Source organism: Meleagris gallopavo, chromosome 2 (assembly GCF_905368555.1).
Source record: "Meleagris gallopavo chromosome 2, MGAL_WU_HG_1.1, whole genome shotgun sequence".
Classification (NCBI taxonomy): Eukaryota; Metazoa; Chordata; class Aves; order Galliformes; family Phasianidae; genus Meleagris; species Meleagris gallopavo.
In genome coordinates this window covers 60297691-60312857 of record NC_139405.1, presented here as the reverse complement: position 1 = coordinate 60312857, position 15167 = coordinate 60297691, and the positions used below count along the sequence as shown (strand labels likewise).

At 37.3% G+C, this 15167-nt stretch overlaps 1 protein-coding gene across 1 annotated transcript in view; it reads left to right on the top strand.

Annotated features, from left to right (window-relative positions):
* The window catches only part of CLVS2 (clavesin 2), a 56595-nt gene extending 41699 nt beyond the window's left edge, over positions 1-14896 (top strand). Inside the window, exons 4-5 of the mRNA XM_003204242.4 lie at positions 3249-3469; positions 6588-14896. Of these exons, the coding sequence (XP_003204290.2) occupies positions 3249-3469; positions 6588-6675 (309 nt within the window). The 3' untranslated portion in view covers positions 6676-14896. The remainder of the gene's footprint in view (positions 1-3248; positions 3470-6587) is intronic.
* Positions 14897-15167: the final 271 nt, after the last annotated feature.

Below are 15167 nucleotides of genomic sequence, written 5' to 3'. Positions count from 1 at the left end.
TCTCAGACATTGCTTAATTTGCAGCATTTGCATCAGTGCAATTAAGTTACAGCTAGGTGGCACATGGAATGATATTATTTCTGTAACTGGAAATTTGTCATCCAGCAAAACAGCATTCCATACAAAATCATTACAAAGAACGTGGTGATAATTTTTGCTTACAGGATCAGGTCTCTAAGGAGCTCTGTTTTTTTCTCTGCAAACACAGTATACAAAGCTACAATGTTTCTTGGTGTTTACCTGTTTTTTTACTGACATTATGCTTTAGAGGCCTCTGTATTCACAGATTTTGAACTATAGATTACAAAGACTTTTATGTAATATCTGTTATAAATATGCAAATGAAAACTCATTCTGCAGGATTCAGTTGCGCTCAACTGACTACAGCTTCAGTGTAGAACAATACAGTGCCAGATATGTTTGAGGCCTAACTAAGTCAAGGACCATCTATCTACAGCCAGGCAGTACAGTACACCTCCTGGGTTTGTTAAAAGATTGAAAATAAGCGACAAGGCAGTGCAATAATCAGGTATCTAAATATTTATTGAGTCATCTGAATCAGTGGCTGGTGGCTCCAGCTCTTTTAGCCTGTCCTCGTAGGAGAGGTTTTCCATCCCTTGGATCATTTTTGTGGTACTCCTCTGGATGTGTGCTCCAACAGGTCTGTGTCTCTCCTGTACTGAGGACTCCACATCTGGACATGATACTCCAGGTGAGTCTCACCAGCACAGAGTAGAGGGGCAGGATCACCTGCCTTGACCTGCTGGTCACGCTTCTTTTGATGCAGCCCAAGATATGGTTGGCTTTCTGAGCTGTGAGGGCGCTTGCTGGCTTATGTTCAGCTTCCCATCCACCAGTACCCCAAGGTCTTTTTCAGCAGGGCTTCGCTCAATCCTTTCATCCCCCAGCTTGTATTGGTGTGGGGGTTGCCTCGACCCAAGTGCAAGACCTTGCATTTGGATTTGTTCACCTGGGCTCACTGCTCAAGCCTGCCTACGGCCCTCTGGATGGCATCCTGTAGCTCTGGAGTGTTGACTGCACCTCACAGTTTGGTGTCAACAGCAAACTTGCTGAGGGTGCAATTGACCCGCCAGTTTATGTAATTGATGAAGCTATTAAAGAGTATCAGTCCCAGCGCTGATGCCTGTAGGACACCACTCATCACTGATCTCCATCCAGACTTTGAGCCACTGACTACCACTCTCTGAATTTGATCTTGCAGCCAGTTCTTTGTTCACTGAACTGTCTACCCATCAAATCCATATCTTAACAATATGGAGAGAAGGATGTTGTGGGGTACAAAGTCATAAGCCTTACTGAAATCCATATAGATGACATCAGTGGCTCTTCTCTTGTCCAAATGCAAACTTTTTACAACAGTTTTTGTTAATTCTTAGTCAGTTCTGGCAGTAGTCAGATAGTTAAATATTGCAGTTAATAAATTTTATTTTTCAGAAGAAAGAAAGAGAACAAATTATTGTGAGAAAAAAAAAATCCCACAAAATTATCTTCAGAAGTGTATCAGGATCTCATCATTTATCTTTCATGTATTTCCTGAATTATTTTTTCAATTTTTGAAAGATCTGGTAGATTTGCAACTGATAATTGCATTGACATAGTACATATATAAAGCAATTGCTAAAATAGTGAAACGTCCAGTTTGAAAATTAACATAAAATAAATTGCTTTTGCTATTAATATTTGTTCTATCACGCAAAGATAATTCCTTTCTGAGAAGGAAATACTGAATCTGCATGTTTACATTAAGCTTTTTGACTATTCTTCTGTCTAAGCAGCTGACTGGAAGGTGACAAAATTTATGACTGTTTCTTTATCTTTCCTCACTCCCATTACAGCATCAGTTTTCCAGTTGAGGTACAGAGATGTCCCACAACCAAGTGGGCTAAAATATGAGAGAAGCAATTTGCTTTTTTTTTTTTTTTTTGTCTGTCTGCTTTTTGAATTTAGCATTTGATAAATCAAGGTATAGCTCCCCAGAGAAGTCCTTGCAAGGTGAAGTAGGATATGAACTGGTAGCACTCCATGTACATGCACACCCTGTCTTCCCCATGGAGAGCAAAAGGCAGCAATATGAGGCAATAACTTCCCTTGCCTTCTTGGCTGCTTCTGCACAAGTCAATTAAAAGAGGTCTGGGCACTGCCATTCCTACTGTTTAATTGTACAAGCACTCTCTGGCATGGCACTGGCCAGTGCCAGCTAATACTCTCTTAGACATTGCCTTGGAACAATTCAAAGACCAGTAAATAGTGTTGATGAATTCTGTTCTGGAGATAAAGGGAATTTAACTCTGTGGATGTGAACTGTGCCGTAGCACTTGCTCCTGGTACAAGAAGTGAATCCTGGCCTTTTTGCTATTCTAGAAATAGCTTCTTTGAGCTATCTGTGAAGCCACACCCAAGAGAAGGCATATCTCTCAATGGAAAGTCTACAGATCTTCCAAAGTGGAAGAAGGCTATCCAAATCCAGAGATCCTCCATTTTTAGTACTCATTGATCACCTGTTGCAGATTTCTGAGGAGAAACAATGAGGTTAAATATAAACAGAAGTATAAATGTCAGTGTAGGTATATGTGCATATTGTGTACATACACTATGTATATGTAAATGTAAAGCATATCTGAAAATAAATCAGTCAATAAAAATTCTGATGGACAATATCAAATAGTCCATCAGCAATTCCCTTGCTGACAATGAAAGTATTTTACTGTTATTACTTGCTTCGTTGCTTGCCATGTAAGACAGAAGGAAGAAATTTTCTTCATTATATTCTTGTTTGTCTTTTTTATTTTCTTTTCATAGAACTCAAGGCTGGATGTTTGGAAGTCAATATATATTCCTTAATGTATATAATGAATGCTAATTTTATTTACTAAATTATGTGCTTAATTTATTTACTTAATTTATTTCTCAGGATTAGGAGAAACAAATTGCAAAAGATAAGCAGTCTGTCTGTCTTGATTTCTGTCTGTCTTGTTGGTCAGCATTAGTTCATACAATCCTTACGTTGCTTGTCCTGCAAACATTAATGCTTTAATTGCTTTGTAGGTATATGAACATTGTCTGACTGTACTGAAGGTAGAAGTAATGTGTGCCATGTTGGCTATCGCTGTTAGCCCAACATAGGCATAAAATTGGAACTGTACAATATTCTGTAATAATGATGATGTAATTTGGGCTTTGATGATTTTTGTGATATGCTTTCTTTTTATCTTTTTATGTAAATACAGATATTCCTTCATGGTAATAACCTCAACAGTCTACATCAGCTAATACATCCTGAGATCCTGCCTTCAGAGTTTGGAGGAATGTTGCCCCCATATGACATGGGGACATGGGCAAGAACACTGCTAGACCATGAATATGATGATGACAGTGAATGCAATGCGGACTCCTACAATGCTCCAGCAAAAGATATAGAAAAGGACCTCTCTCCTAAGTCAATGAAGAGGTGGGTTAAAGGTGCTAATATGTTAACCTCATATTGCCATATTGAGGTTAACATTTGCCTTCTCACACACAGAATCACAGAATTGTAGGGGTTGGAAGGGACCTATAAGAGAGCATTGAGTACATTCCCCTGCTAAAGCAAGATCTTTACAGAAGGTCACACAAGAAGTTACCCAGATGGGTCTTTATTATCTCCAGAGGAGACTACACAATTTCTCTGGGCAGCCTGTTCCAGTGCACTCTCACAATAAAGAAATTCAGTACAGAAATTCTTCACTGTGTTTGTATGGAACTTCCTATGTTCCTTGTTTATGAACCTGTTGGTAGTTTCCTCAGCTTATTAGGTATAAGGACTTTTTTTTTGTTAAGAAGACTCCTGACTATAATCCACAGTATTAATTTTTGCCTCTTGTCCTATCATTAGTTGCTAGACAGAAGAGGCTGACCAATTTATACTGGTTAAGCCTAGGAGTGAACATATGGGACAGAGAATCTACATAAACTCTTTCAGATTAAGTTGGAATATACTAACTTGAGAATTCATTTTCAGAACTTGGCATTTGATGCAGAAGGAAGAGTGAATTTGGGAGCAAGTCAAACAGGAGAAAATATTTTGAGACTTGTCAGCCAGGAAAGTGATGTTGGCTGGAGTATATCTTAAAGACTTGTTAAGACAGTGCAGTTTGAAAGAGATATATTTTTTAGGAAATGCAGAGAAGATTGCCATAGAAATAAAAACAAACACACACACACAAAAAAAAACAACAATGAAGTTTAAAGATTTTATGTCAGAAATCTCAAATGCATTGAAAGTGGGAACTACTGAAGTTCCTTAAGATCTGCTTGAACTTTGGGTAAATTGGATGACCTCTCCTTGAAAAAAACGCTGATGATGGGTAGATTGGTGGAGATAAGGAGAAATTAACCCCACCAAATAGTGCAAATCTCTTATGAGAACACCTTCACATTGTGACACTATTGTAGCTGTCTCAGTAATTGTATTTAGTTTGTGGCCATGTACACCCATGGTTCCCATGGCTGAGGCGTTCAGATTGGGTCACAAGGATCTGCACATCTAACTCCACAGGGCAGATGTCTGAGTTGACCAAATTTGCAAATTATCTTTTTATAGCTTTGGTTCCTTGCCTCTGCAATGGGACTTTGCATTACAGCTCTGTCCTGTTGTGATCTGTGAGAATATATTCAGCAATGTCTATAAAGTTGTTTGGGAGACAGAAATAAAAGATGTTACGGATTTACATAAATACTTTTATATGACTTTGTTCATGAATTGCTGCTGAATTGGAAGACAGTAAATGTTGATTTAAATGGAATGAAAGTTATTTCTTCTTCTTCTACAAGGAATTTGTTCTCCTGAGCTTGCAAGCCATAGGTCAGGATTTGTACAGTTTCATTTTCACATCTGCCTTGGAATTGAGAAGCTTGAAGGCCCAGAGAATTTATGGTCATTACTGCCTCCCTGGGAATTTGAGTCTGGGTTTGCAGACTTTTCATCTCTCCTTTAGTTCTACAGATGAGAAATGGAAACTTCTGTTTCTCAGATACTGGCAGCCTAAGAAGGCTCAGTCTGCTATTAGTACTTGGATTCAATTGGGAATTCTTTGAAATTAGTATGCTCCCACAGCATTTTTTATCTTGGCGAACTGGATTTTCCAGTACAGTTTCTCACCAGCAAATTTTTAATCAGCTTTGAACAGTATCTTATGCAGATTTAAAAAAAGCTTTTTCAATTTATTGGCTTAACTTTTTGCCTGTTGAGCTGACTAACATTCTAAATGACGGTTATTGTACAGTATTAATTAAAAATTTTTAATTGTGTTTATCACAAGAGAGGCCATCAGATTTTCAAAGTTGATTTTCTCAACTGTAGCACTGGTAAGAGGATAATTACTGTTGGAAAATATCCTTGTATTTCAAGAATTCACATAAAGTTTGATTCAGATGTTTTTCCTTGTTTGTTTTTTAAAATATTTTCCTTATAGTTTTTGAGAAAAAACAAATCAACTCCTGCAAGCAGATTCATTCATTGGCTTCAGGGGATCATTCTAGAGTGGGATACTGATAATATGTTTTTATCTTAAATTGATAAAGATTTTTCTCTGTGCTGTAGTCCTTCAGGTGGGCAAACTTGTAGTGCTTCTACTGATCAAAAATTTGTGCCGACATTGTTGAGATGCACACACACTCTAGCCATATCAAGTCCTCTTTGCAGGAAGGAAGAGAAATGTACATCTCTAGCATTAGATTCATCACACTGTAAAGGAAACATCTATCAAATGTTTCTTTTACTGTACCCTAGAAGTGTCTGTTTTTTGACAAGCTTGTGACATGATGTGAGACTCATTCTTACCACTTCAGGCTTTGTTTCCAACAGAATGTTTTGATTTTGCTGGAGGCTAGGGCTTCTTTCTCCCTCACAAATGGCCGTTGCATGGTATCCATACCAGTGTCATGTTTCTGTGCTGAATCAGAGAATCTGGAAAAGATTTACAATCATCACTGAATTCAGCCTTTTGCCGTCCTTTTCTGCTGTGTTTAACTGAGCTGACAAGCCAGTTTGACAGATGTGTCCACTGCTCCAGAAATCCTGCTGGCTATGGCAGGCTTCCCCAGGGTTGGCTTAGGAGCATGCTCTATTGCATTAAGTGCTGTTCGGAAAAGGAACAAATATGCTTCTAGCTAATAGATGTCACTAATTGCAGCATGCTGTTAGCCAGCTGGGTGGCTGAATTATACCTTCTTTACTGGACAACTGCTTTCTGGTAGAGGGGGTCAGCGCTTACATCAATACAAAAGACAGCTTCGTTTGCTCTTTGTTGTGTGCTAAGGATACGCTTTACTTGCTCCTTCACTGAAGAAAGGAGGATCTATTTTATTACACTTTTTGCCCCTATTTCCACAAACCAACACAGAGCTCTTTAAAGGCATGTATCCACTCTTTAAGGGTATTTTCTGACCATTTGTGATGATTGGATTGCTCAGTGTAACAGTATCATTGTTTTTAAGCCCTAGCAGAAAGGAAAAGCAAAAGAAAGCTGAGATTTATCTTCATTTGTTTTCACCTAGAAATGTCAAATAAGCATGTTGCCCTTCTGCAGGTCTCAGTCAGTGGTGGATCCTGGGGTGCTAAAACGCATGGATAAGAATGAAGAAGAAAACATGCAGCCTTTGCTTTCCCTTGACTAACAGTTCCTGAGAATCAAACATGAACTGCATTGGAAGGCACTCCGCAAAGAAAACCATTGGGAAAGAGTGTACCAACTGGAATCCTATTTACTCATGTTTATGTAGCATAATGGAAGCAGGCAGAAGATTTTACTTTTCTGCCTGAATTCTGGATGCCCTGGGGTGAAAAAGAAGAGAAGAAAGAAGGAAAATAATTAAAAATAGGAATCAATAATTTATTCTGTAAGTGCCAACTTGTTTGTAAATACAATATAATCCTCCACTTTGACTTTCTAAGATATGGTAAGCAAATACTATGAGTGACTGCTAAATATGTCAGTGAAGTGCACCGTACAAAAGAGTAGAAAATGTGCATGCACACACACATGCGTGCACACACACAGAGAAACACATGCCGGACAAGAAAAAGTATCAAAGCCAATTAAATGTTGTCCTTCTTGTAGGAAGCCATACTGCAGCTAGTATATTGACTGCAATATACAGTATATTCTCCGCAATGCTCAGTAATGTGCAAAGATAAAGAGGGATTATAAGAACTTGGGGAACCAGTCAAGTATTTTCTAAATGTAGGAATTTATTTCCAACTAACTTTGTGGCTTACAATTGTGATTTAGCATAAACCATGTAGCATTGTGAAGAAGATAACAGATGAGCTGGAGCCAACTCTTTGACAGCTTGATGTTTGGCTGTATGAGTCTGTGAGGTTTCTTCCTTTTTATTTACAGTTTGCAAGTAACCCAGCTTGTTACCCTAATCTGGATGCTGTAACGTGGGCCATGTTGGAGTTATTTCTCTTGCATTTTGGGTGCACGTCAAGAAATTTTCCAGAACTCTGTTCTCCCTTGTAATGAGAAAATAATCCTCTAAGTTCAGTGTAAGAACCAATGTTTGAAGTTAAAGCCTGGCAGCAGAGTTTAAAAGTTAATCACTGAATCCTCTGCACTGGGAGACTTGGATACATACATATATATATTTTTACCAATCTCTGACAAACATGTAAGGTGACATTGTTAGACAAGTAAATTTAATTGAAGGATTATACAGGAAATCATACCAATTCAGTGTACTTAGATATATTATAGATTGTATATTGAGATGACTTCATGATTAATATAGTACAACTTTCCATAGAACAACAGCATCCCTCTCCAAGCAAGGATTAATATGAATAAGTTGTAGTCAAATATCTCAGCCTATGTGTTTGGGGCACTTTTTTGTTTGTTTGTTTGTTTTTGTAGTGTAAGTGTATATATTTAACATGTGCCATAATAGAAAAATATGTTTTACCTCAAAAGGGCAACAGGTTTCACTAAGTATTAAGTCAGCTGAAATGCAGGGGCATTGTAATCAATGTGTGTTGACACGAGTGCAATTTGTTATATACTGAGACAGGAATATATCCTTTGAACTAGAAAGGCATTTCTTATTAGGGCTTAACTTTGCAATCAGAATGAGACAGCATGGGATGCTCATGTAAACATCCAAATAATTGGAGATATTGCAACAGCATATCTGGACAACGCAGTGATTAAGAATATGCTCAACAGATGACCACTAGGGAGGCAGTAGCTCATAGGTACCTTGCCTCTGAAGCTCTGTGGTAAGACTTTCCTCCATCACTTCAGTGTTCACTGAAATTTCAGAATTGCTGGTTATGAGTCACCTCTCCTTGCCCAGGATTATTCCAGATTTAGGAATTGGTGGACTGTGGAGAGTTAAGAGAAATCTTGGAAATGTGTCATCTCAGAATTTATCCATGGTGGCAACTTTGGCATTCCTCAGTGCTGAGATAAGCCAGTCTCTTCCAGCATCATCCTTGATTAGCTCAGGCAGTACATAGATAAAGCAGTTCATTAGGAATACTGATAAATAGAATATGCTTCAACATGCATATTGCAGAAACTTGTCTGAACCAGTCATCTCCTCTTCACACTCTTATTTCCATTTTCATGATATGTGTTACGGAGAAACAAAGGGAAAAGGTACAGAGCCTGAACTTGAGAAGTATTAATCAGTGGCAATTGCAGAAAGGGTGAATGGGAACCGTAGCTGCCTACATCTTTGCAGTCTGTCCTACAAGTTTTCAGTAGATGAAGGTATTGTAATACTACTTCCACTCTTTGATCAGCTTGAAAGTATGATGAGTTCTTATCTACAATTTTATTTTATTTTTTACGAATCTTGTAACATCATGCTATATAGATAAGATGTAACTCTAGGATTTATGTAAGTGCCATATTTGAATGTATGTATACATTCCCACATCTATGGCTAGTGGAATAGTGTATTGCTGTAGCTGATTCTTAAATCCGTACTAGATAAACTGTAATATCAGTATAAATGTTCTCTTCGTAAGGGCTTTGGGATTTAGTCACATTTGTGCAAACTGTCACACAGTAGTTATCAAAGTCTTCACGGATGCTCTTGTATACTTGGGCCAAACCTTGGTGTGAACCAGCCCAGCACTGATTGCGGAGTACACCAGCAGTCTGGACAGAAAATGGAAATGCCATCCTGACGGAGTATCTTTGTAGGAAAGTATATCTGCTCAACTGTATGAAGCTTCTGCATACCAATGATAAATCTGTTTAGTTTGTGAGTTCTTTATTAGCTGTAATTTATGTAATTTTTTCTGATGCTTGATTTCAGCTTGAAATTAGTGAGCATTAATTATTATTTCTAGTTAGTGAAAGCGGGGTATATTATAAATTTGCATTACTTGGTCTTCATCTTTCACCAAGAACAAACCTACTTTTTCAATAAGATCCTCACTGTTAAGGAGTTGGGCTACAGCTTTTATTTCACTGAAGCAAATTCTTGCAGTGGTTACTGCAGTTGTGACACTGGAAAAAAAAATATGAAAATGGATAAGAAAATGGATAATGTCACATGCTCTTGGTATTCTTTGAAGGCTTTTCTCTTTTACTCATTAGAGTACATAAAGTGTTTTCCCCTTTCCCTTGCTTCTTGTAGAAAATCTTTATAGATAGGTCAATTTTTAATAGCTGAAATTTGGACTGAAAAGTTTTTCCAATCTTTATTATGATAAGACTTAATGTTGAATTTTTATAGCAGAACTGAAGTGCTAAAAATAAAATTCAAATGTTTGGGAGGGTCATTTTTATTTCTGACCTTTGTTGTATACTGGGTAGAATAAATCTCGTGCTTATGCATGCTGATATGCATACCTGAAAAATCCTGCCATATGAGGAACTTAGTGGAAAGACTGGATTTACCTGTTCAACGAGCTAAGTGACAAAAATAAATAAATAAATAAAAAGGAGAAAAAAAGTGTAAAATTGATTTAATTTTTTTGGCAAGAACAGAAAATGCTCTCACAAAGTCTTTTCCATGGAAGACTCTATTGAACATATATGGAGAAGTTGTGGAAACTTTAATGCCCAAAGCTCCTTGGTCCTGTAATCACAGATGTGCAAGTCTGTTGGCCTTATAAAGACAGGTAATCAATCCCACTAAGCTCCAACAAACATGCAGGTTCCCAATAGATATTAGGTGTAATATAGCTTTAAGAAATCTTTACAGAAATGTAAATTTATTGTATAGCATATTTAAAAAGATGTTTTGCACTCTGCAAACATGAGATGCCTATCACTAAAGATATTTATAATGGTATACATAACACAGAATTAAAGAAAATCGGTGTAGAAAGGACCTCGAGATGTCAGCTGTATTGTTGTGTGGAAGAGCAGATTTTCTTCAGCTGTGTTTCTCTTAAAGAATTGTTTTAACTCAGTACATTGCATGGAACGTTCTTTGTATCATTTAAACACAGCCACAGCAAAGCCTAAGTACAATATCTGACAAAATTGTAACTTGATCATATTATGTTAATTTCTTTTATAATTTACTTTCATTATTTCTCTTTGGGAATATAAAAAGTTTACCAAATATAATAATTCTACCATTCAGAATTACCTGGAAATCAATTTACAATAAGCTCTGGTCATGTCCCTGTTAATATATTGTTTTTGTTATTATTAATATATTGAATTGTTCAGATTTTTGAATACGCATAAGAAAAAAATTCAAAATAAGACTTAAGGACTGTGGGCAGGGGGAAGCTGAGTTTGTCTTGGATCATTTTTATTTGCCTCTGGGGCACGTCCTTTTGAGCTATCAACAGGATTGGGTACTAGGACAAATTTGTAAGAATATCAGTGTGAAAAACAAGAGAAAAGATCTCAAAGGATTGTACTGAAAAATCACTTGGCTAGCTGTGTAATGTCCTTTTAATGAAAGGCATTTTGTGAGTAGCTTCTGTGCATGCATTTGTGGTGCTGAGACTTTGGACTTTCATCCAAAAAGTTCAAAGTACAATGTGAAATCAAGAAAAAAATAATCATCCCATTTCTCAGGTAGCAGTATGGAAACAGTCAGTTAGAGATGTTCAAATCTCCATAGAATACATTCGTGTTGAATTTACGTATGGCAAAAGCAATGCTTTGATCACTCAGTCCGGTTTGAACTGAAAGAAAGAAAATCTTTTGTGTGAGAAGAATGTCTGGCTGTTGATTCAGTCATGCCCAGTTTCCTTAGAAATGTCCTACGCATTTTAGCTTGAGCCCTTTGCAAACAAGGGATGGCTTGCTTGAGTTATATCTGAATGTATGTGCCTTCTGCTGAGGAGCTGGTAAAAAAGGAGTATGCCCTCAAGATGAAATAACATTTTCCCCATCTAATTGATGAAAAACTATTTACTGTTGGCTGCCCAGTAGAGAACTCTGAACCTGTCAAGGGAGGATCTCTTCATGATGGCTTTGAACAATAATAAAGTCCTGTTAGCCATACAAGGAACACTGGCATTTCATTTGGAGGTATTCTTAAATGACCTCCAGTGAAAGTGCAGGCTAGCTAGGATTCCATATTCTGTACTGCCATGTAAATTTTAATGATGCTGTTTCAAAGGTCTGTATTTAGCACATTAACTTTGACATATCATTCAGTCTGCATTTCAGTTTCCATTTGAGCAGGAATTTTTTTCCATCAGATTTTGGGATCTTAGTTTGTTTCCTTTACATGAGTCTGTTGCCACAAATATGGCACTGAGCCCTGACAGAATGCACAAGTTGCAACTTCATGTTGCTGTTTAAAAAAAAAAAAGACAAGTTATAGTATGCTGGGCATTGGTGCAGGTGAAGCACAGGTCACAAGCTCACAGTAATGTGTCATTCTCCAATGTTTTGTGTATATAAAGTGCTTTGATTGATGGTAGATATATCAAACTCCAGTTTAAAATTGAAAAAAAACTTTCTACAGTGAGTTCAAAATCTGAGTTGGCGATATTTCTGCAGGATTCAAATGGAAAGGAAAAACATGGATACTCTTTTGTGGCATGCTATTTATGTTAAAACACAACCAAAGTATTTTGTCTATGGGAACTCTAGTCAGGCAACTCTTTTGTCTCTGTACCAATCACAGACAACAAGTCCTCTCTAATAAAGGTGTAACAAATCTATTTGCTTTTGGCAAATAATTTCCAGTGAATTGCCTTATCTCAACAGCAGACAAATGGTGGGAATTAATTAGGATTTGTATTTAATATGGAAATACTGCTGTGATTCCTTAAAATGCTGCCACATCATCAGCAGTGCACAGCAGTGCCTAAAGGCAAGCATCTCAAAAGGGGTCCCTTGGTTAATAAAAATTTAAGGGGAAAAAACAAAGAGAAGAGATAATAGAAAAATGATAAAATGCAATAATTAAAGACAGAAAGTGGCCTGTGCTGGAAACCTGGAATGGCAAAAATGATGTGAAGATCTACCACATACATTATGAGTAGAGTTCCCATTTTGTTCCCACACCATTTCACTTTTATGGCTATAATGGAGTTTCCCAAATCTTCAGAAGATGCTTCTGAGCTACGTTGTGAAATCACAGACAGAGTTGTTGAGCCTGAGAACATGACTTCACAGATCAGTGCTTGACATCACATCCTCAGCTAGAGAGGAGACCCAGGCTGATTGAGACTTGGGCACTTGAAGAAAGATGCAAACTGCTGTGCCCTGCCTGGCTGAAGAAGTCATGCAGGAAGAGAAGGCACGGAGCCATACACCAAAAAGTAAAGGTGGGAGGCCTGTGGAATAAAGAACAATGGGGAGGTGGAGTGAACAGAACAATCATTGGAATAAAATGGTGAGAGAGGCTTTCATTTGCTTTGTAGTTGATATTAAAGGGGCTTTACAAAGCCCAATGGCAAATCTGCCATCAGAAGGGTCAAAGAAAATATATTTCTCACTTTCCAACACAAACTTGATTTTGATATATTTAAACCTGATATGTACAGCAGGCCTGAACTGTCTCCACTGTTTCCAACGAGGCTTTGGTATGTGAGAACAACATAGCATCCAGGAACTGCAAAGTTCATGTTCACAAACCTGTCCAGAGGAGGAGAAGGAAGGGATATATTCTGCAAGTCCCTGCTGCAGAGGTAACTCTACAGGAGAAGGGATTCAAGTCTGTTTTGCTCTAGTATCTGCATCTGTTCCTGTTCTGCATAGCAGGTTATGAGAGTAAGTGGCACAGAGACCTCCCCTACACACCAAGGTGCTGTGTGATAATTATGCAGCTTTCAAGCTATTGCTAATGGTGTGTCCTGTATCTTTAACAGGTCTACTGGTGATGTTAGTAGTAGCCAGTAGGCACCAAGAGTGGAGATGATTTAAAGGAAAGAGACAATTTTAAGAACTACACTTAAACCTAAACGTACTAAATTGGTGATGGTTGCAAGTAATGGCTAAGATTATAATGAATTAAAGGTTTTCAGTGTTTGGTTGCATTGTATCCTTGACTTAGCATGTAATCAATTTCCCTAAAATATAATTTTCCCTGAGGTTCATGTGCATCTTTCATGCTTCAGTGGCAGAAGGAATTGAATGATAGAAAATATTTTAAAGCTATGAATTTATTCAGATGGACACTCGTAAAATACCTAGCCGTATTAAAAATAAATTTTGCAATTAACTAGGTTTCAGCTTGACAATAATATCTCTTAAATCAGTTGGCTCTAGCATTTTCATGGACTGTTGTATGAAATGTATCCTGCTAACCTTTCCCACATGCACTTATTCTTCTCTTATCCCTTGCATTCCATAACATCTTGTTTTCTGTATATAAGTCATTCTGTGTATAACTGGGGAAAACTGTAAAAGAAAAAACAAATAAACAAAAAACCAACCAACAAAACACTGACAATCGACAGACAGGATCTCGAGAACGATTATTTAAAAAATTTCCCTTACAGAAATCTCTGGTGAGTGAATCTCCCTTCCATAGTGAAATGGAAGATGGAAGCAGAGACTGACTTCACCAGAGATGAATACAGGAAAGATTTTTGACTAGAAATCCATAAAGGTATAGATAGACAATCACCTGAGACAGCTTTTGTGATTTAAGGTGTTGACTTCTCCTGGCTGTTAACGATCACTCTTCAGCTAGAGATTACTGCCCCAACACTTAAGCAGCAGTAGATTATGGCAGTAGTCCTTTTCCAATGAATGTTGTTTACAAACTCACACTGTTGGTTCTGCTTTCATGCATGTATAAAAACATTCATGTAATCTATTAGAACATCTTAGAGGATGGTGATTAACAGCTAGTCATGGCATAGCAACATCTAAAATTACAAAAGCTAGGTTGGCTATCTGTGCCTTAAGCCTCTCCTGATCTGTAGTACTTGTGTAGTAGTGACCACCGAATACTTTTTTTTTTTTTTTTTTTTTTGCATGCAGTAACCTACTTTGGAGCCTTGCAGAAAAGCCTGTAGCACCATATCAAGAATTCAGAAGTTAGAGAAGTAATTTACAAACAGCATTTGTATCCTCAGGATAAATTTTGTTTGTTTGTATCTAATATAGAATTGTTAGGACTCAGGGGGTCTGAGATTTGTAAAGTCAGGACAAGTCTATCAATCATGTTGTATGTATATTTTCATTAAGTATTCTATTTTCACAACTTGTTGTCAGTTTGAACTTTATTGTTGGACCTAGTAAGATTGTTACTTATGGTCTGTTGTGTTCCAACCTAAAATCTGAAGATTAAGCAACTTGTGAAACATGTCACTCTTTATAGTGCAGATTTAAATATCATCAATTCTCTGTGATCAGTGGGCTGCTTTGGAGAGTACTACTAATTTAAGTCACTGTTGGATACTGAGGAAGAATAACATTCTGTTAAATAAAATATGACCAAATGAAAATTAAAATACATATATATTTTTGTGTTGTATTTGGGAGTGTTTGTCTGGCTTGCTAGCACTAAAAAAATACATGTGATGGACAGATGTTAATGAACTCAATTTTTACAGGCTTTGGAAAGAAACTATTTCTTTCTGCTCAAACTAAGCTTTATACATCTAACACATTACACCTTTACAATGATACAGGTAAAAGGCAACACGTCCAGGTAGCCCAGACATGGGATGTGGTTGGAGTCTCCTGCAGCTCATGTGTGACTACCTCATCTTGGTTTTCTAC